Source organism: Protopterus annectens, chromosome 13.part0 (genome assembly GCF_019279795.1).
Source record: "Protopterus annectens isolate FY-2018-M chromosome 13.part0, PAN1.0, whole genome shotgun sequence".
Taxonomy (NCBI): Eukaryota; Metazoa; Chordata; order Ceratodontiformes; family Protopteridae; genus Protopterus; species Protopterus annectens.
Window position 1 is genome coordinate 467,712,578 of NC_056747.1, and position 23,968 is coordinate 467,736,545.

The 23,968-nt window shown below is 37.7% G+C and overlaps 1 protein-coding gene across 1 annotated transcript in view; it reads right to left on the reverse strand.

Annotated features, from left to right (window-relative positions):
- Positions 1-23,968, reverse strand: part of LOC122787918 (unconventional myosin-Vb-like) — a gene marked incomplete at its 5' end in the record, with an annotated part of 1,807,467 nt that overhangs the window by 1,550,699 nt on the left and 232,800 nt on the right. Inside the window, one exon of the mRNA XM_044054844.1 lies at positions 21,334-21,415. Within this exon, the coding sequence (XP_043910779.1) occupies positions 21,334-21,415 (82 nt within the window). The remainder of the gene's footprint in view (positions 1-21,333; positions 21,416-23,968) is intronic.

The window sequence follows — 23,968 nt, forward strand, 5'->3', positions numbered from 1 at the left end:
GGGAGCATTACTCTAGCTCCAACACCCTAGCCCAAAGATTCCTAGAATTTATAAACTCAAATGCTATGGAATAGCTTGTTACCACTCCCACAAGAGGGGAAAACATACTGGACCTGATCATCACCAACATGGGGACTCTATGCTCTAGACCAGAAGTGTATCCCTCACTGGTAAGATCAGACCATAAACTAATCTCACTGGATATTCACATCCCGACCCCACCCCATGCCCAGAAAACCACAGTGAAAAACTTCTCTAAAGGAAATTTCACACTCCTCAAAACAGAGGTGGAATCCTTCAAAGCCCCCGGGCCTGTGGATAATATGGCCCAGACCACAAAATCAAGAATGCATGGATCATGCAATCCCAAATAAAACCAAGACCCAATCCTCCAAAGGCAGACAGCCGTGGACCCCAGCCATAAACCAACTATACAATAGAAGGAGGAAGCTACTACATGACAAAGCAAAATTCCAAAAAGGGAAGGCATCTCTGATCAGTATTAGCAAAAAACTATGGGCACTCATAAAATCATCTAAGGCCAGCTTCGAGTGAAAAATTGCACAGGACACTAAGGATAATCACAAGGCTTTCTTTAGTTATGTTAGGAACCTGGGTGGGAATTCCCAGATATGCTCAGAATTAGTCCAAAATGACAAATACACCGAACCCACAGATATTGCCAACATCCTAGCTGACAGGTTCAGCGCAAACTTCTCTCCCCCCCCCAACCAAAAGGGCTAATATCCATCCCAGCAGAGTGCTGCCCCTCTGACATCTCAGATGCTCAGGTAAGAGCTGCCCTCTCCAAAGCAAGAAACACAGCATCAATGGGACCAGACGGTGTCCCGGGCTGCATCCTACATGAACTCCAAGAAGAGCTAAACCCAAACCTAAAACTACTGTTCAATCTCAGCCTTACTACAGGATATGTACCCAAAGAGTGGCATACAGCAACAGTGGTCCCTCTCCACAAAGGTGGTGCCTCAACGGATCCTGGAAACTATCGCCCCATAAGTCTCACTAGCTTGGTCTGCAAAGCTATGGAAAGGATCATCATGGACCTTCTAAATAAAGATATTGGGGACCTACAGACACTGGATCCTACCCAGTTCGGCTTTAAGGGCAGATCTTGCCTCTTAAACCTGGTCGATTTCTTTGAAACAGTCACCAAGGCCATTGACAAGGGGAAGGTAGTCCACACAGCCTACCTGGACCTCGCAAAAGCTTTCGATACAAAACCCCACTTGGGCATTATAGATAAGCTCACCAGCTTAAATATAACCCCCTATGTCACTAGATGGGTTGCAAACTGGTTCAAGGACAGAACCCACATGGTTAGAATAGCTGGAGCCATGTCAGACTCCAAACAAGTTAAAAGTGGCATCCCACAAGGCTCAGTCTTGGGACCTCTCTTGTTCGGTATATATTTCTCGGAGGTACAGGCCAACATGGAAGGACTGTGGCTGACCAAGTTCGCAGATGACTGCAAGCTGGGTGCCATAATAGACTCTCCAGCTGACACAAGCATCCTCCAAAAGGGCCTCATAGAAACAGACAACTGGTGCCAGAGCCATGGCCTCAAGCTAAAAGCCAAAAAGTGTATAGTCATCCCCTTTGGCAAAAACAAAGTGCCCAAAATTACCACATAGGTGGTAATCCATTAAGTACAGAAGTAATTAGGGACCTGGGGACCCAAGTTGATATCAATCTCTCATTTGACAACCACGTGGCCAAAGTGGTTAGAAAACATTTTATATAGCCTACCTAATCATGAAGGGATTCACATCTAGATCAGGGGAGGTCATCGTGCCTCTTTACTCATTCCTCATCAGGCCCATAATTGAGTGCAATGCCCCTTTTGGGATGTACCTTACTAGACCACCTGCAACAACTGGAAAGACCCCAAAAGTACCTCACCAAGAGGATCAAGGGGCTCAAACAGATGCTGTATGCTGCCCGGTTAAAGAAACTCCAGCTCTACTCAGTGGCATACCGCCTGCTCAGAGGCGATCTGTGCCTGCCATATAAAGCCATGTCCAACCCAGAATTAATGGACATGTTGCACCTCAGAAAATCCAAATCCCATCGAGCTACGCGCACAAGGGACTTAAACCTCAGCACTGAAATAAATAGGACATGCTGGAGGGACAGATTCATAACCCAGAGCCTCCCTTCACTCTGGAATAAAATTCCAATCCAGGTTAGGCAGAGTCCCTCATTGACTCTCTTCAAGAGGAATCTTGATGAGTGGATGGGAGATCGTAGGTTTACCCCGGGTATCACTTCTGTGTCACTGTTAGACAGAGGCACAGTATACTAACCTCGAAAAAGGGCATAGCAAAATTAATTTAAAATGGATGGCGAAAGCCATACACACTCTGGCTAGGATTATAAATGCCCTAGGGCAGATAGCTTACTATGAACCTATGAACCTATAGGCTACCTAGTGCTTACTACTCCCACTGATAAGCTAGAAGGCTTCCCTCCAACAGAAAGGCTTGGGGGGCTCAGAAGCTTACAAACAGTCCTGGATACAGCAAATCTGTATCTGGACTAGACTAGTTACAGAAAAGGTGGGAAACCAGCGCAAATGCAAGCTTTTAAACCAGAAAGTTGAAAGAGATGGGAAAATTGCAAAACGGCCAATAAACTACCCTTTCTGGGCCAGAAACCACTCTTGTGGTAGATAGGCTACCTAGTGCTTACCACTCCCACTGATAAACTAGACAGCTTCCCTTCCAACACAGAAATGCTTGGGGGGCTCAGAAGCTTACAGTCATGGATACAGCAAATCTGTATCTGGACTAGACTAGTTACAGGAAAGGTGGGAAATAAGCGCAAATGTTGGCTTTTAAACCAGAAGGTTGAAAGAGATGGAAAAACTGCCCAAACAGCCAATAAACTAGTATTTATGGGCCAGAAATCACTCTTGTAGTAGATAGGCTACCTAGTGCTTACCACTCCCACTGATAAGTTAGAAGGCTTCCCTCCAACACAGAAAGGCTTTGGGGGCTCAGCAGCTAATCAGATAGTACTCATGTGTTGTCCCTGAGAAAAGGGAGTTGTGTCAAGTGGGCTTACCTAGTTAGCAAAATAAGCCAACAGCTGTAAGAATACTAAATAAAACTGGAATACTGTCACAGGCACATGCTAATCCCCCATTTGATCTTTTACAGTAGCCAGACATTAATAAGGACACCCTCATTTAGAGGGATTAGAATGTCATCCAGCTAATTAAAAATAGTGAGTTGTTCACCATTTCTGTCCTTTTTTCTGATGCTCAGAAAGTGGGAAAGCTATCGTACTCATAAATCATCTTTTATAGGCTAAATGAGCCTTAAAAGACAAAATCACAGTAACAAAAAAAAAAGTATTGTCAATATAAAAAGAACGGTATATATTCTAGCAACACATTGTCAAATTTCAGTAAACAGACTGTGTAGGAAAAAAAAAACAAGTATGGATAACTATAAAATACACATTTATAAACAGTCATGAATATCTCCTCCAAAATGTGTATTTAGCAAAAACTAAATGTATACATGGACATCAGACCAGATATATGATCAGCATCAGGGAGATAGAGGGATGAAGCCCATACCTTGGCACCAATAATCCTATTTATCAAATATCTACTTAAACAGTGAGTACGCACATACAACTGCATTTTATTCATTACAAAGATCATTCATGCAAGAAAACCAAATGACTGTGGCTCTTTGCCAATAAGGTGGGTACAATGGGTCCCTGTGAGACAAAGGAAATCTAGTTCTCCCTCCATTCATAATTACTTTGAAATTTTGTGAACAGCTGACCAAAGTGCAACCTCACAAATATTACCATAAGACATTTCAAGACAGGTGGCAGCTATATACTTGATGAAAACAAGCCCTAATCTTCCCAAAATATTGACATATTTATTGTAATATCAGATAATTTAATGAACCACTTAGAAATTGACAGTTTAGTAATTGGTTGACACTGTTTAACTTTCATAAATGACAAACATCTGTTTAGACTGCCTCAGTGATTTAGTCTTTTATATGCAGTTCCAGAGTAACCTGCATACATCCACATTCTGTAGTTTTTTTTCTCCCTTCTTCCCCTGTACAGGGCAAAAAAAATAAAACAGGTGTGCTGGATGGATTGAGTCAAGGATACTTCAGACATTGGCTTAGACATAAAGGAGGGGATTGCTCTAGATGGTTACTTGTTCATGTGGAAAACTGCATCTCATTCTTCACACATCAAAGCTTGCAGTTCCAAAATCTTTCTGGCCCAGGCTTAGTACAACTAAGAAAACCAATTTCCAAAGAAAAAAATAAGTTCTGCAGTACTCATGGGATCAAAGAGGGGAATAATTCATTTTTCATACACAAAATTAAAATCCCAAGAGTGCTCAAAAGCTATCTTTCCTGATGGTCTCAGATGAAGAATCTTTTTCAAGCACAGTCTCACAGCTGTCTGAAGGGGTGCAGATGATCTCTAAATGAGAGTACAAAACTGATCAGTGCTCTATGTCAGTTCAATTCACAAATAAAATAAAAATATATTTGCGGCTCTGACTAAAGGGAAGGAGCATTAAAACAAGAAGGTAGCACAGGAGTATGAAAAACAGAACCGTGGCGCAAAATTAAAAAGATTAAGAAAATTAAAAATGCAAAGGGCTGAGAATACTTCAACAACAAAAGAAAAAAGAAAGAAAGATGTACCAAAATATTAAATATAGGTTTTTTTTTTTTAGTTTCCCAGTCATTTGTATAAACAGTGCTTTGGGAACCATCCATGTCAGAGTTAGGTGCTTACCAAGAAAATGAGAAAGTGATAAATATAAAGGATAGACAAAATAGATAAACAAAGGACCATGTTACAGGACATGACCAAAATTGCTACAGAATTTTTTTCTTGTCTGCAAATTCAAGACAACTTTTTACACAAAATTCTACAGCTAAGACAGGTAAGGAGTAATATGCAAAAATAAAAATGTATTATAAGGCTTTAGCACGATGCAGATAAAACTCAAAGAAATAACACACACAATGCTCCACTCAGATTAAAATATGATTTTTTGGATTGCCAAGAGCTTTATTCCCTTAAATGCTGACCAAACATAAAAAAATAGTCAAGTCAGGAAGACAAGGCACAGGAGTGGATAGAACAATGACACCACCTGGTGCTTGTAAAAGTAAAATGGTTACACAATGGACTTCTAACAGAAACTAATGGCACAGCCATTGAGTATAGTGAAATGAGAGTATGGAGACCACAATTTTAGTACAACATCCACATTTAACATAGCATAGCATACTCTATAAAACTTTCTGGTGTCTTTACACAGGGACAAATAACTTAAGCTGGACGGCAGATGAAGCAACACCCTTCCTGTCATAATTGACAACTGCAGAGTGCACAAAATAGTTGGTTTCAAAGAGGTCTTTGTGCTGTAGATATCCGCTGTTTGGGAGGAATGCACAGTGACAGTCTGAGCAAAAAGGGCTTCCTCCCTATCCCAAGTCACTCCAGAAGTACCAATCCTAAACAATAAGGCTGGGCTTGTTTAGCTGCTGGAAAGGTGAACCAGACTGGCAGAGGGATCAAAAGTCACATTCATTAAGTTCATGTCTTCCAGTTTGTGTCACTGATAATTAAGGGATAAATGCATGTCAGGAACCCCCAAGTCACTGTACGTCTATTTTCAGGCAATAAAAATTGAATTAAGGGAAAGAATTTTATGAAGCCTAGACATCCACCACAGTAAACTAAAAAAATTCAGTGTGACATTTAATTTGCTGAGACTTTCTGGCTGCATGCAAAGTGGTATTCTTAAATTTATCAGAGATCTAAGGAGATGGTAGATCAGGTAACAAAGAAAATTTAAATGCACTCAAGAGGCCTGACCATAACGTAAGGTGAAGCCTTCTCAGTGGCAGATCCAGGAATTTGCAAAAAGGGGTGGAGGCGCAGTCTGGTTAGTTGACTACTAGGGTGGAAATGGAAAAGTAGATAGTGGGATTCATATAATGTTGCTCAGGTTATTTTAATTCTGGTAATTACCAAGGTATTAAAGTACATTTTATTTTGCTTAAAAATCCACTTTCTGGTATACCTGCCTGCATTTCATAGGTTCATACGTGTGTTCTAGGCTAATGGCTCTGAAGCCTTTACAAGCCTAGCCAATAGGATTACCCTGGCATTGTGCCACTCGACCTTGGTTCCTAGTACCTCTGTCAAGTAAAGTCACTGGAGTGATCCCTGGGGTGAATCTTTTATTTCCCATCCACTCATCAAGATTTCTCTTGAAGAGGGCCAGTGATGTGCTCTGCTTGACATGTATGGAAGTCTATTCCATAGCATGGGCAGTCTCTGGGTTATGAACCTGTCCCTCCAGCATGTTTTTCTGATTGTGGTAATGAGGTTGAGGTCACTGGAGCATGTGGTGCAGCGGGAGTGGGATTTCTTTAGATGTAGCATTTCTAACAGAGCTGGGTCAGACATGGCTTCGTAAGTCAAGCAGAGATCACCTCTAAGTAGGTGATATAAGATAGAGAATAGTTGGAATTTTTTAAGTCTGTCTATACAACACAAATGTTTAGGGCCTAGGATCCTCTTTGTGAGGTACTTTTGCAGCCTCTCCAGTTGTTGCAGGTGTTTATTGAGGTACATGCCAAATGAGGCATTGTACTCCATGATTGGCCTAATGAGGGAAGAGCAGAGGGAGACAAGGACCTCTTTTTTCCTGGATGCAAAACCCTTAGTAATGAGATGTGCCACATAGGACTTTCTGACAACAGTGGCAATGAGGTGATCAAGAGAGAGGTTGCTGTTAACCTGTGTTCCCAGATCTCTTATAATGCCTTCTGTGTTCAGTGGACTACCATCGATGTGGTAAATCATGGGAACAGAGTTTTTCCCAAAGGGGATGACAACATTTTTTGGCATTGAGCTTAAGGCCATGGGTTCTGAAACCAGTCATTGGTCTCAGTGAGGCCTTTCTGTAGGGTTGTCAACATCACTTGGGGAATTAATAGCTCCCAACTTGCAACTGTCTGTAAGCCAGAGTCCCTTCGTGTTGGCATGGACTTCAGAGAGGATCAGCTATGCCCTCTCTCTGCCTAGACTAAGAGGTAAATTCACTGCCACCAGCCAGCTACTTTAAGGCTCTTACAAGAGTACCCAATTACACAGATTGAAATTAATACTAATACCTGTGTTGATATTGACCAAACAGCAAGGCTTTCAGGAGTAATCACAGTGTCACCAAATAAATATAAGTACTCTCAAAGGCTAAAATATTCTCTAAAAGACCAGCCACAGTGAAATGTTTAAATATATTTAATAATAATTAATAAAAAGACATGAAAATACTAAATAGCTATTTATAATAAATACCAGAGTTTCAGTCACGTGCAATATTAAAAATAACACAGATGGCTAGATTCACACAGATGCAGAAAAACAGTACTCAACTAATCTCACTATATTTTTCTGACTGATCTAAAGAATTACCATTCACTGGTTACTTACTAAGCAAGGCAAGAAGAAATGGGTGTGTGGTCTTTCTTTGTTAGGTTTCACAAACAGTCTGCTCAGAGACGTCTATCTCATCTAGTAGGTTCATAGATTAGTACTAACCTGTCTTTGTGGGCCATTTTATGCCTGGCCAATTACCACAGGTGAGAAACCCTACACCTTGTGTCTGTAAGGTAAACACCTTGCCTACTATGCCAACTTCCCTCTATGCCACATCATTTTCAGTGCTGGATTACAGAATGACATCACATACATCTGGGTCATCTGACTCCGGTTCCCACATTACCCCCGTTACTAGAAACTGAACCAGAATCTAGCACATATGTGTTATAAGACACGCACACAGAGCTTTGATAAGATGTGTTATAGCATCTGGAAGCTATAAAACCATTTCAAAAACTTCAATGCCTTCCAGGGTAGCAATCAGTTCACCCCCCAAGGACAATACAGTAGCATTTCCTAGTCCTGGTTTTCACAGACATTTTGTCTCTCGCTGCAATCAGAACTGTAAGATCTTCATGGCCTAAACCAAGTAATTCAATTTCACACTATTTTTCAGAGTTAGCTGGACTGAGATTAACCTCTTCTCTTCCAGTATCTTCTGTTACACTACATTAATTTCAACAGTTACAATACAGTCTGACATACAGGTGTATTTCTTTTATGTCCAGCAGGAATCACTGTTCATACATTTTTAACACAAGCAGCTTTACAAATACATTTTCAGCACAAGCACCTGTACACATCAGTTTGATATATGAATGACATAAATCTTTACAAAATTCCAGTCAGCTATGCTGGCATATGTTACACATGCAGTGAGCAATGCTCTCTCTTACATAGCTGGCAATACCTGAAATCATCCCACCTTGAATCAGTACTTCAGTTAAAAAAATATATAACGATTAAATTAGCGCAGGATCACTCAGCAAGTTGTTCACACAGTTTTTTCTCTGCAAAAAAAATGTTTGATCAATTCAGAATCCGGGATTATTTAACTAGCAGTTTGAAATGGTTTAAAACGCTTCACCCATGATACTCTCACCAGTGCACCTAATTCAACTACAAGGGAGATGCAGTTGGAAGAGGATCATTATTAAAAAAAACACCTGATGCATCTCTGACGTATTAGGTGCAGCTGGTGACAGTCTTGGTTTCTTTACAAGTAAAAGGATGCACCTGAAGTTGAAACCAAAAAATGTACCATTTTGGTGGTACATTTTTCCGATTAAAAAAAAAAAAAAAAGAGGTCAGCGCAGCCCTGAGCCCATGCCTAAATTCCCACCACCTTTTCAGTAACGTTATCTATAGGGATACTTTTTAAACCAGCAAATTCACTCCCTGGGGAATTAGAGACTTGCTGATCTTGTTTCCAACAACATTCATTAGTTTTTTTTTGCATTTTCCAACACTGGCTAGATGACAGAGGTAGACAGGTGACTAAATCATACCAGAGAAGCTCAAGCCTGCAGACTAGGGAAGTAATGAAGCATTAGGGAGTCACAAGTATTGATCTGCTATAGTTATCCTAGGGTTATTTGGCTGATGGCAAGGCAATATGTGCTGGACTGAGGTACTGGACTCAGTAATCAGAGTTACTTTTTCTTGATCTGCAAGCTTAAAATAAATACAATGATCACTGGTCATATGTGGCTAATAAATACATAGCTGTCACCACCCTCAAGCTGTCTGTGCTGATTTTGGGAAGTATCTGATGCAATGAATAAGAGGAATAAAACAAAATCCTATGCATCTTACAAACAAAAGGGAACCTTTACATCTTTCACAAGGGATAATTTTATTGTTCTCATCAGCTGTATTAAACAGTGTTCTGGAAATCATAAAAAAAAACAAAACACATCAGTAAAATGTAATTCTGCCAATAATCTGGAAAGAATGATTTTTTTATCCCTAAAATTTACTATTAGTTATGCGACACTTCGTAAACACAGTTGTATTTTAAACTAGAATATGAGGATACCACAGGAAAAAAATATTACCAAAATGACCAACTCAGAAGCTAAAGGTAAACTGCTATGTCTGATCACAGAGCTGTGCTGTGTTAATGCAGAATGATGCACAGCTGAAGGGCAGTTCCCCAAAACATGAGTCACAGAATCTTTTTTGCTGAACTTGCATACAGAAAAGATACTCTTAAGTTTTGAAAATCCTGTATGATTTGATATTTTGTTTGAGGTGGGCCCCCATTCAGATTTTTTTTCCCCAGAGAAACCGTTCACAGAAATAGAGCTGATGAGTCATGTTATAATAAATAAAGTTCCGTTCACTTAAAGGGGACTTCTGCATTTAAAATTGTCAACTAAACGAAGCACAGTATTTCAGCATGTATGGTTATGGGTGATTTAACTTCAGATGAAGTCAGTGTCTACACCCTGTTTAGCCTTTTCTAGAAAGAAAAGTGTTACCTCAGCCATTCACAGTCACTTCACCAAATTGTGAAACTTGGGTTAATGCCGCTCTCAAATAATTCACCACATGCCATTCAATCAAGAAGACATTTAACACAGTCCATGTAAAAAAATTAAATGCTACATATTGGCACCTCAAGCTTTTTAGGATAACTATTGTAAATGGAAGATAGAACCCAGTAAAATGTAATGGAAACTGAGGTAACTGATGTCATATCTCCCATCACAGGGTGACCAGAAACCATACCAAACTTGGACTTCCAGAAATCTGTCAGGATGAAAAACAATTTCTGCAACATACAAAAATAAATAATTGACTATGCCCCAAAAAAACAGTGTTTGATTAGCAGTTCTTTGCTGTAAAAGTTGGAATAGGGGTTAAGGCAGCTAATGTTGGCTAACCAGGACTGAGAGTTGTCCACTAAGGAAGGATAGTGCCACCAAGGGCCTCAGTAAAGTGATGTGCTACACTGCAGTCAGGACAGTGTGTGTAGAAGCAAATATTTATATTTCTTTGTTTATATTTGTTTTCCAGCATGGACCACTGATCATACATGAATAGTTTCAGGCTCTTCCCAGAGAAAGCTATACAAAGAAAAACAGAGCAACGATTAATAGATTAAAAAAACAAAATAAAAGCAGGGGCTACAAGCAAGAAGCAATGGGTTTATAAAGTGCTGTAGCTGTATGTACAACAGGTATAAGCTGCAAGCAGAACATATTAAATTAAGAAAACTGAAAAAAAGGAAGGGTACAGTTGAGAACTGACTTTGGGGAAATCTCAAGGAATCAAAGGTGAGCTAGGCTAAGCAATAAAGTTAATCCATTTGTTTAGATGATCCATGAGGTTAGGCGATTGTGGTCTTAGGGAAATGCACATGCACTGGACTTGTTTGAGAAGATGTAGTTAAAAGTGAGTTCTGAACGTGACTTTGGAGGATAATTACGAATCAAAACAATACGGATGTCTCCCAGAGATGCAATAAAACCAGTAATCAAAAAAACTCCAAAAACTGTTCTGGCCATTAAAAAACACTAAGGCAGAGAACACTCCTTAACTTAAATAACAAATAATGTTTAATGCAAATCAAGTGGTTTCATCTCAGCAAAGACTTCAGAACAGCACAACAAACTTTCAAACTAATTTGTATCCAGAGTTTGAACTTCATTGGTAGGTCACATTTCCTTTTTTGAAAACACTTCCTTCGATATGTATTTGCCTAACACTATTCATTCAAAAACCCACAAACTACAACACACACCTAAACAAATGCATAAAACATGTGTAGTCACTTGTTAAAAAACAGACTATGCTCAAAATATTCAAGCTAAATTAATCTTTGTCTAATTAATTTATTTTGTACATTAAAATAAAAATAAATTATATAAAAAGCTTGCATTAACATGGGACCAAAATAATGCAATTGTATCACAGATTTGCTGATCATAGTTTTAACACTACGACAATGGTAAGTAGGATCATTCAATCCTGGAGGGTTACTGGCGTTTAATTTTAGCTGCCATAAAATCTCCTGGTATTGAATCTTTTTTCCTATTGCCCATCTTTCAGACTACCTGTTCTAATACAAAAAAGTAAACACTATCTTTTTACATTTTAAAGAATGTTTATACAGTAAGTTTGTTTACACCTTGTGCTTGATAACATTCAGATACTTGTAAATACTTTTTCTCAAAGCCCTTTCAGTTTTTCCTACATAGCATGACAGACATACCTTATAGGATACCAAACAAACCACTCCTTTGCTAAGACCATTAAGTACTCTTCAACTTGTGTCCCTTGTTCGAAAGGTGAATACTGTCATTGTTCAATACACAAGGGCACTGCTTACAAGCGCCACATTTATAGACCCCTTTAGGCCACTGTTTTCTTATGGGTGTTTTTGTTTGTTTTGTTTTTGCCCTTTTCAAAAATCTCTCCAGCGTCATGGCCTCTCTTATAAGTTAAAAGAACAGGTTCAGAAAAAACTCCTGAACTATTGGGCAATTTTGAACAAATCTACCACCATGCAGTCATAATGTTCTGCATGGCTTTTGCATTACAGTTATATTTAATAGTAAAAGATCTAACATAAGTTCCTTTGTCACTGGGGTTATTGATTAACATTTATATCTCCTTCACGTTCCCCTTCTCTTTTCCCGAACAAGGGGACTATTTCTGACTCCAACCATGTTGCACTCATTTCATTAACCAAATGGGGGGAGGGGGTAATCTCTCTGTAGAAAAAACTCACTGATAATACAATCCTCCAGGAAATCACCCTGTAATGATGTCATCCTGACATTTCTTACCAGCTGTTCCTTAATAATATTCTTCTTTAAATAGGAAGGATGTTCACTTTTGAAATGCAAATAACTAATGGAATAATTTTCTTTCCTACACAACTTGGACCTAAATCTACCATTGATTAGATCATTTTGTAAATAAAACCAAGATAATTGATTCCATTCTGATTATAACCAAAAGTGAATTTTACAAATCTGTTGTAATATTGAGTAATTCACAAATTCAAGTAATTTTGCTTCAGTATCATTGCATAAAAGAAAAATGTCACCCAAAACCTAGATGCATGAAGTAAGACCTTGTAATTGAACTTGAAAACAAATTCTCTTCCTCAATAGCACAAAACCATAATGGCATACATTGGGGTGCAGATGGCACCCATGGCCACCCCATCAATTTGCTTATACAACTCCCCCATAAAATAAAGGAAGTTGCTAGTTAATACTAACTCCATAAATTCCATAAGTAATTTCACTTCTGTAGCTCTCAGAAATTCACAATCTACCATGGTACTTTCAAACCACTGCAATCTCCCTTGGTGTGAAATATGAGAAAAAAAACTAGAATATCAATGGTGACAAAAATGAACAATTCCTGATATAAATCATGGATTATCTTACCAATAAAGTTCCACGACTCAATTAATGTAGGTTTGTGAACATGCATAAAAGGTTTGTGTGTCCTATCAATGTAAACTGCTAGTGGGTATGTCTTAGAGCCAGCAGCCTTCACTATGGATCTCGGGGAGGGGGGTACACATCTTTATGGACTTCGGGGATACCAAATACTGAGGGAATAGCAGGATGTTCCACCCTTAAATTCATATGAAATCCTATGAAACTCTGCATTAAATTTCATATAAAATTAGATCAATGTTCCTACATGCAAAGTTGACCTCATTCTTGAATACCTGTGTGCATCTCTCTCCATAGTGTAAAAGTCAAACATTTACCCACATACATCCAATGGTCCAAATGACTAAACCTCATCTGTTGGGCTTCATAACCCTTACCCTCCTTGTTATTGCCGATTTCCAAGAGTAATATAAATTCTCTCTCACTGAGATAAGTTCTCTTTTTCTTGGAGCTGATGTATTCTCTTTTCTTGCCCTTCTACTAAGGAATCTATTCCCTAACTATGTTTGAAGGCCAAGAATCATCCAACTCGAACCCCTTGAAGAAAAAAGGTCCTTTTAATCCCCCTCTTATACCCAGTTCTTCAAAAATTTGAGTTCTTAGTAGAGGGGAGCTAAGAAAAAATATCAGCTCCAAGGAAAAAGAGAACATGATTTCAGTGAGAAGGAATTTAGATAACTCTTGGAAATTAACAATAAGGAGACTAAGGGCTAATGAAGCCCAACAAAGGAGGGGGTTTTAGTCATTATGGATCAATGGATATATGTGGGTAAAATGTTTGACATTTTACACCACTGAGGGAGATGCAAACAGGTATCCAGGAATGACATCAACATCGTATATCGAAACAATGACCTAATTCTGTATGACAATTTAGTGCAGTGTTAACACAGACAGGACATTATATGAGTTTATAAGGGTGAAATATCCTATTATCCCTCTTGGTATTTAGTATACCTAAGGTCTATAAGGATGTAGACCCCCCCCCAATCCACTGTGGCACCTGCTGGCTCTAAGATCTATCAACGGGCTGCTTCCATTGACAGGACACTCAAACCTGTTTACACATGTTCACAAACATATATTAATTGATTCATAGGAATTTCTTAGGAAGATGACCTATGATAATAGGAATTGTTAATTTTTATCACCACTGATATGTTAGATTTATTCTCTGTTATTCCACACCGAGTGAAATTGCAGTAAGTACCATGGTGGAATACAAATTTCTGAGAGCTACAGAAATGAAATTACTTATGGAATGTATGGAGTTATAGTTAACTAACAACTTCCTTTATTTTGAGGGGGAGTTGTATAATTGAGGGGGTGGCCATGGGTTCCAACTGCACCCCACTACTGTATGTCAGTATGTTTTTTGTTATTGGGAAAGGGAATTTATGTTTAAGTCCAGTTGCACAAAAATTTATACTTCATACACCCAGTTTTTGGGCATTTTTATTTTGTGGAATGACACTGAAGTAAAATTACTTGAATTTGTGAATTACCTCAATATTACAACAGATTTTTTTTTTTTTAAATTCACTTAGTTATGATTGGAATGGAATCAATTATCTGGATGATTATTTACAAAAAGATCTAATCAATGGTAGGTTTAGGTCCAAGCTGTATAAGAAAATTATTCCAATAGTTATCTATATTTCAAAAGTGAACATTCTTCCTATTTAAAGAATATTATCAAGGGGCAGTTGGTAAAATTTGCAAGGATACATCATCACAGGGGGATTTCCTGGATGAGTGTATTAGAATTTGTGATTTTTTTCTACGCCCTTTATTTGGTGAATGAAGTAGTAATAGTAGTACAACAGAGTGAGAGTCATAAATATGCCCACTTGTTGGGGGAAAGAAGAAAATGAAGGAGATATAAATGATACAAAAGACCTCAACAAAAAATGAACTTGTGTTAGGTCCTTTACTATTAAATAAAACAGTGATACAAAAGGCATACTGAACATTATGACTAGATGATTGTAGATGTGTTTAAAATTGGCCAACAGTTTAGGATTTTGTTTCTGAACCTCTTATTTTTACTTTGCGCAAAAAAAAACACCTATATAGAAAACAAGAGACCTAAAGGGAGCTATAAATGTGGTACTTGTAACAGTGCCCTTATGTATTGAACAGTGATGGTATTCACCTTCAAAACAAGGGACATGAGTAAGAGTTCTAAATATTTTAATTGTCTTATCAAAGGTGTTGTTTATTTGACATCCTGTAAGGTATATCTGTTATTCTATGTAGGAAAAACTGAAAGGGCTTTGAGAAAGGATTTGCAAACACTTGACTGATATCAAGAAGAAGGTGAAAAAACTCCTTATATAGACATTCCTTAAACTGTAACGATAGAGCATTTACTTTTTTGTATTAGAACAGGTGGGTCCATGATTCAAAAGGTGGGCAATGGGAAACACTAATTGAATACCTGTAACTTTATGGCAGCTAAAATTAAATACCAGTAACCCTATGGAATTGAATGATCATGTTTCATTTGTCCCAGTGTTAAATTACTATTAGCAAAGTTGTGATGCAATGTGGAGTGCCTTAATTTGTTCCCGTGTTAATGCAAGTTTTTATTTAATTTGTATTCATTTTTATTTTCATATACAAACTAAAGTTTCATTAGTCAAAAAATAGTTAAAATTGAATATTTTTCAGCATAGTCTGTTTTTAACAAGTGACTACACGTTTTATGTATTTAATTAATGAATTGTAGAACCAATGCCAACAAAACAATCAAAACTCCAAAAGGCAAAGTTTCCGATGGTCAATAAAGACTGGAAAAAAACAAAAACCTTTAGCGTACAAAATCTTTATTCCATGCTTTCATCTACAACAGACTTCTTCAGACCAACAACTGAAATTCAAATGACCACCTGTATTATATATCCCAAGTTTCCTAGTTAAAATCAATTAAGCTGTTAAAGGAACATTTGTAAAAATCTCACATAAAAAGTGTTGAGAGAGAAGATAAACATTTCATATAAAACCACCTTGTAAACAAAAGAACATGCAGCACTGAGATCATAATGTGGTACCTATCCAACTTTAAGTTTCCTACATTTTACCTGCCAAAGTGTTTCTCTTTCTTTGCTCCAAGTGGTTTTTAAAATCACCACCTCTACTAGGTCAGGTTCTGCAACCTACAGTATAGAAAATATATTTTTTTTAAATTACACTCCTCTGAATGTTTAAATAATGCGTTGTTGGTAGCTCTTTTTTATACTACAAAAATGTTCCCTCATACACTCCATTAAGGTACACGTGGTCATCCCTACATAAAATGCCTTGCACCCACTACATAAACCAATGTAAATACCCATCTTGTTTTACAAGTCAGGTGCCCTTGCACCCCTAAAGGTACGTTGAATGTGGGATAACATGATACAAGGTCCCTCAAAAACATATCGACAAAAGTTACATTGCCCACATTTAAACATTCCAAACTTTTTACTCGAACTTACTGGGCCCCGAAAAGCCTTTTCAGGACCAACATTTTCTTGATACTATTATTGTTTTTGTAAACAAAGTTAGGTTTACCACCTAACACCTTAATCAAGTCTGCATTCCCTTGCAAAATTTTCCATTTTTTTTATATGATCCTAATAATGGAACAATCCACTGTCATATCTAAACTACAAACAGAACCTTTTGTAGGGGTAGTGTCTTTCGCCAATGCTTTAATATTCACAAAAGGTGCCCTTAATATAGGAGGATATGAATCTCTCTCATTCAAATAACTGTGCTAAGAGCACCGAGATATTCCTTATCATATCCCCTTTCCAAGAACATCTGGGTAATCAAATTAAACTTGTGTCAAATCTGAGTATGCAGTTGTCATATGACAAGCACGTATATATTGTCCCTTAGGAATGTTTTTCTTCAAGAAAAAAGGAGGGTTACTCTAATAATGCAGATAACCATTAGTAAAAGTTTCCTGTGAACCTTATCAAAAAACTTTACTTCGTTCCATTCCGTGGAGACATCCAAAAAGTTAACCCTACTTCCATGCTCCCCTTCTACAAATTCAAAAACCTGGATTTGGCATTGATGTCTTTCATAAATTGTGTAACAGTACAATCATTCCCCTCCATTATAAAAAAAAACAAGTCAACAAATCTAACGTAGAAAAATATATTATACTCCTGTCTTAGTTCTGCAAGAATGGTTGAGTCCCAACACACCATCACGGCGTTCACATTAGCTGTTGCAGCTGGAGAGCCCATCGCTACACCTGTTGTCTGTAATAAACACAATTAAATGTGAAATAATTATGATTTAATACAATTTCAAACACAAAGTTTACCTCATTATGCCCTACAGTACTGTTGTCTAACAAAAACAGTCTCATGGCCTCCAAGTGGGGTATGCTGGTAAATAAGGATACTATGTCTACAGTTAAGATAACATGTCTTTGCCAAACAAAACTTGAAAATAACTGCCTCAGTTTGTCCAAAAAAATCCTAAGGGGCCTTCAGGTAAGTGGATAATTTTTGCACCAAAGGATTTAAGACAGAATCTATAATCAAAGCAATTCCCTCAGTGACAAAATGAGGGGAGAAAAATATTGCAGGTCTAAAAGGAAGTTTCATCAGGCTCTGGTGAACCTTTGGGATACTGAAAAGTATCCCAACTTTTGGTTTCTCAACGAGACAAAATTTGTACATATTTATGTCCATTGCTTGACTCATTAAGGCTTCGTACAAAAAAGAATGGATGTAATGATATTCAAAATGTCTCTTGCGTTTACCTGAAGGTACTCGTCAGTATTAAGCAATTTCAAAATGCCATCTCTATACTGATCGTTGCTCACGACCACAATACCCCCCCCCCCTTGTCACTTTTCATATACCATAAAATCACTCATGTTCCTCAATTGAATTAAGGCCCTTCACTCAGAATTTGCTAAATCATACCACTTCTTAGTCTTGTTACATTTATTTAAATGACCTTTTATGTCCTGCAAGCACAGTTCCTCAAACACTTTAATGGTTTGATGTAAAACAGGTGTAAAGCTAGAAGGTTTCAAAAAGCAACTGTCATGTCTAACATGATTGAACAAATACTCTAAATTCAATTTTCGCATGTACTGCTTGAAATCAACAACTGTTCTACTGTAATAAGCTCTCTTTGTTGGTACAAAATTGAAACCATATTTTAAAACCTGTAACTGGTTGTCGGTTAAAACAATGCCAGAAAGATTAATTACATTTTAATGGTCAGTAAAGTCTCTTACTGTTCGCCCGTTGACCATTCGGATGAAATCTGCCCTTTTGTCCTTGTCGGTCGATTTCTGGTACTCTTGTTCTCCTTTTTTGATAAAAAAAGCCTTAGGACATGCTCCCAATGAATTTCCAATAGAACCTGCTGAATTGGTCACTTGCTTGTTACTGACACCTCTTCAACAACCACTTCAAGGTCCGTCTCAGAGGAAGTAGCTTTCAGTTCTTTCTGACTTGAAAAATTTAGTCAATAAAGATGAAAGATGTGATTGGTTGGAGGTGTCAGAAGTTCCTACATGCAGGTGTGTCTTATTTAAGGTAGGCTTCTGATTACCTGATGCATTATTGTTATAAAAAGTCCCTGCTGGTTTAAAGTTCTTATTCAGTAGACCCAAAAAAAAACTCTCAAAAGCAGTACCATTCTCATAGGCCATAACATCCCTTAACTTTTTATGTTTCCGACCAATGACGTCATTTGCGTGCGTTTCCACCTCTTTCAAAATCTGTTCATAAGTTCCATCAGGGTCAAAGTCTACTGCCAAAATGCTTACTTCCTCACCTCCCTTTAGAATGTCCTCCTTCAAACAAGTTAATTTCCTGTAGTTATTTTCAATTAATAACTAACAATTGCAACCCAGCATTGTTAAAGAATTGTTAGCTCATCAAAAAAGGGATCTGAAAGGGTAATGCCATTTGGACACAAAAAAAATCTTAGTCCCTTAGGTGAGATCTTTAACTCGATGCACCTTTCAAAGTACTAAAGACCTGTATTTTTTTTTACATTTTGCACAAGTTACCACATTTATTTTGAAATTCCTCCACCTTAGCTTTTGTAATTTTGTAATCTGCTTTAAGGAACGGGTCATAACTGTTGTCCAAGACAGAGCGGATGTTACTATACTGCAAAAGTCTCATTGCAGCCACTGTGGAAGTTCTAGTATCAATAGGTGATTTCCTAAAGTTCAAGTCTACAATGGTTGCTTGATCATCAGAGCTATGCACCATCTCTCCAATAGTCCCTTGCTTGGTAACCAACACCTTTAAAGTCTTATGGATTTTGGACAGAGATGACAACAAAATTCTCATTAATCCATTCTCGCCCACAGAAGGTGTAGAGTGCAAGGTCATGTCCATCAATGGATCCATTTCCGTCACGGCCATCAGACACCATGTACAATAAACTGACAAAAATAAAAAATTATGTTGAACCAATGCCAACAAAACAACCAAAACTTCAAAAGGCGAAGTTTCCAAGGGTCAATAAAGACTGGAAAAAACAAAAATCTTTAGGGTATAAAATCTTTATTCCACGCTTTCATCTATAACAGACTACTTCAGAACAATTGAAATTCAAATGACCACCTGTGTGTGAGTGTATATATATATATATATATATATATATATATATATATATATATATATATATATATATCCCAAGTTTCCTAGTTAAAATCAATTAAGCTGTTAAAAGAACATTTATAAAAATCTCACAAGTGTTTAAAGAGAAGATAAACATTTCATATAAAACCACCTTGTAAACAAACAAACGTGCAGCACTGAAATCATAATGCGGTACCTATCTAACTTTCCTAACTTTTAGTTTCCTATATTTTGAAAAAACATTTTATATTGATAACTTCATTTAGCCCAGGTCTTTTATCGACTTCCAATTTCACCTGCCAAAGTGTTTTTCTTTGCTCCAAGTGGTTTTTAAAATCACCATCTCTACAGTCAGGTTCTGCAACCTCCAATAAAGATTATATACGCTAAAGGTTTTTGTTTTTTCCAGTCTTCATTGACCATTGGAAATTCTGCCTTTTGAAGTTTTAAATGAATTGTGTTAGGCAAATACACGACAGAAATGAGGTCAAAAAAGGAAACGTGACCCATCAATGAACTTTGAACTCAGGATATAAATTAGTTTGAAAGTTTGTTGTACTGTTTTCAAGAGGTCTTTCTTTGTTGAGATGAAAGTGCTCAACTTACATTAAACATAATCGGTTATTTAATTTAAGGTGTGTTCTTTGTCTTAGTGTTTTCCAACAGCCAGGACAGTTTTTGGAGGATAATTGCTTAAGGTGGGAGGAAAGTGATTTTCTATCATATCACCCAAACTCAGGCAATCACTGTTTTTTTGCATGGAGTCATAGCAATGGTACAAGGTCTTAGGGCATGAAAAACAGTCCCCACATTGGATGACAGTGACAGCAACACTCAAGTCATGACCTGAATGGAAAATGGGCCATAGCACTCTAACCTCAAAGCATACCTCTCAACCTCTAAACACAAGAAATCTAGACAAAGCATAAAATAATGGGGGGGGGGGTCAAGTCCCAAAATCAGAGTCAAATTTAAAACAGTACTCCTATAGATTTTAGAAAGTAGCTAGAATAATAGGTTTTATGTTGTATATTTTATGAAGGCTATGAAGTCAGAAGCACAAATGTCTGTCATTAATTTTAGTGACTTCAGTAAACAATGATTTGCTAGAATGGCAAATGTCTGGACATTCTGTGAAAATCTGTACAGTTGAGAGGTATGTCTCGAGTGTATGAATGGGTAAAGCATGGGTCTGGAAGGCTAGATGGCCAGAGTGGAATGTGGACATAAAAAGAAAAGAAAATGAATAATGGACAAGAAATGAAATGCCTGCAAGACTTTCTAGTTCTCCCACTATAGTGGAAGAAGATAAAATAATTTGTACTCTCAGCAAATGAAAATATGCTGGAAAGGCAGTGTGGTACTCTAGGTCATTTACAAAAAAGTAACCAACTAGAGAGAGAAAATGACAATGTAATGTGCAACTGAACCTTCACTGTAATTAGTGCTACCATCTCTGACTAACTGAACACTACCTAAAACACACTGAAGATGAAGTTGTACAATAGTGGACCTAAAGCACATTCCCAAAAACATAGTACTGCTCATGCCAACCAGTGTATACCCACCAGGATCTGTACATGTGCTTTAAAAGATGTAACAACCACATCCTGGTGATAGCAGTGCCACACCTTAAGAAGATGGAATCACTAAGAGCTTCTAGATGGAGTGGAATGGCACTGCAGAATGCAAAAGGGATATCTGAAAGTCTGCATAGTTAAAATGGAGTCCTGACAGAGAGCATTACCCATTATTACCATGCTGTTTGTAATCTAACAAAACATAAGCAGACTGCAGCAAGTAGTTGTTACACTTACTTATAGCTAATGCTGAAAACTCCGGTAGACTGGCTGAGGCACACAGTTGGTAAAATATATGGTAGTTCCTCTCTTCTTCAGCCTATAGGGAAAAAATAAAAAAAAAAATAATATTTTAGAACAGCGTAGAGTCCACAGCATTCATGCTTAAATTACAGACTGACATCTAGAACAAACATGTGCAAAGAAAGTATGAAAGAGCTCTTAGTCACAAAGGGGGGGGGGGGTTCCCATTTCATTTTGTTCTCTTAAAAGGAATACCACCACCCAATGCGATTAACTTTATACCAGAGTAATTTTCTCAGTGCAATACCGTACCATAGATGTTGTTTTAAATTTCAGAAAGTCTAACATCTTTCAGTTTTCTTTTTGTTTTTTTTTTTTCATTTCTACCAATTTTACTGTCACAGATTTTTCCCTATTCAAATTTCATGGTTTCAGAAAAAAAATCTCTCCGCTTTCATGACCAAGGCTACAGCATGGAAATTCTGTAGTTTTTTTGAGCTGGTGGCCTCCGACAATTTTACATCATAAGACGGTCAGTGAATGGCTAGAACATGAATTTATTTTTCCTTGCAGTTAAGTGTGGAGAAAAACTTTACTTGAAGAACTGGGATGAATAAGTTTGCAGTGCCACATAATGGCAAATACTCTGTTTGCCCAGTGAACATGTTATTTAACTACAGAATTAAACAAGTTTTACATCTAAATGTAGCCTTTTTTTCTTTTTTGCTTTAAGTAACTCTGAACTAATTTTCAGTTGGTCATAATAAAACAAAGATAATTACTTTAACACCCTGCAAGTGAGGGAGGGAAGAAGGAAATTAAAATGTATTACAACATACGGATACATGTATGAGGTGATGGTTAAATGTTATAAAGTAAGTAAACCTTCCAGCTGCAAACACCTCACAAAAAGAAATGCATGGAGAAACACTGAGGTCATATACTATTAATTTACAAAAGGCCAGATCAAACAGGAGTATGCCTTTACTGTAAATAGTGTTTTAGCCTTAAGAATATGACACTTACTTGGTAACCCTTAATAGTTATGGTTACAATGTTAATAAGCAATCTGCAATCAACAAAAGTAGAAAAATAGAATGCAAACCATAGCAGAAAGTAGTCTCTATTTTGTAGCAGTCCAACAGAAAAGTGATGCACTGTAAGCGCAGTGTGATAAGGTAACTGGAGTCATAAAAGGAGACTACTTTTGAGCAAATACATGGAACATTCAGGATTTAAAAAGGTAGACATAAATAATATATATATATAAATAAAATATATATAAATAAAATATATATAATATAAATATATATATAGTATATATAATATATATATATATATATATATATATATATATATATATATATAATATATATATATATATATATATATATATATATATATATATATATATATATATATATATATATTTATAGTAGGTTCATAGGTTTATACTAGGCTGTCTACCCTAAGGCATTTATAAGCCTAGCCCAGAGTTTTTGTGGCTTACGCCACCCCTTATGTTAAAAAAATACTGTGCCCAATAGTTTGTTGTGCCTCTGTCCAGCAGTGACACAGATGATTCCCGGGGTAAACCTACGATCTCCCATCCACCGGTCAAGATTTCTCTTGAACAGAGCCAGCGAGGTGCTCTGCCTCACATGGACCAGGATTTTATTCCACAACATAGGGAGTCTCTGGGTGACAAACCTTAGCACGGATATAAATAGGACATGCTGGAGGGATAGATTTAAGTCGCTTGCTCTAGTGGATCTGGTAGATTTGGATTTTTTGAGGTGGAGCATGTCCATTAATTCCGGGTTGGACATGGCCTTGTATGTCAGGCACAGGTCACCTCTGAGCAGACGGTATGCGACTGAATAGAGATGGAGTTTCTTCAGTCTGGCAGCATATGACAGATTTTGGAGTCCCTTTATCCTTTTGGTGAGGAACTTTCGGGGTCTCTCCAATTGCTGCAGGTGTCAGGTGAGATGCATCCCGAATGGGGCATTGTACTCTATCATTGGTCTGATAAGTGAAGAGCACAGGGGAACAATGACCTCACTTGATCTGGATGTGAATCCCTTCATGATCAGGTGGGCAATGTAGAAGGTTTTTCTAACCACTTTAGCAATGTGAGTGTCAAAAGAAAGGCCACTGTCAACCTGGGTCCCCAGGTCCCTGATAACCTCTTCTGTGCTTAGTGGATTGCCACCTATATGGTAGCTTGGGGTTACCTTGTTTTTCCCGAAGGGTATGACTATACATTTTTTGGCATTTAACTTCAGGCCATGGCTCTGGCACCAGCTATCAGTTACCGTGAGACCCCTCTGAAGGATATCTGTGTCTGATGTACTTTCCACTATGGCTCCCAGTTTGCAGTCATCTGCAAACTTTGTCAGCCATAGTCCTCCTATGTTAGCCTATACTTCTGAGAAGTAGATGCCGAACAGGGGGCCAAGGACCGAGCCCTGTGGGACACTACTTGTGACCGGCTTGGAGTCTGACATGGCGCCAGCTACTCTAACCCTGTGGGTTCTGTCCTTCAGCCAGTTTGCAACCCATCTTGTGACATATGGGTTTACATTTAAGCTGGTAAGTTTCTCTATAATACCCGAGTGGGGTATTG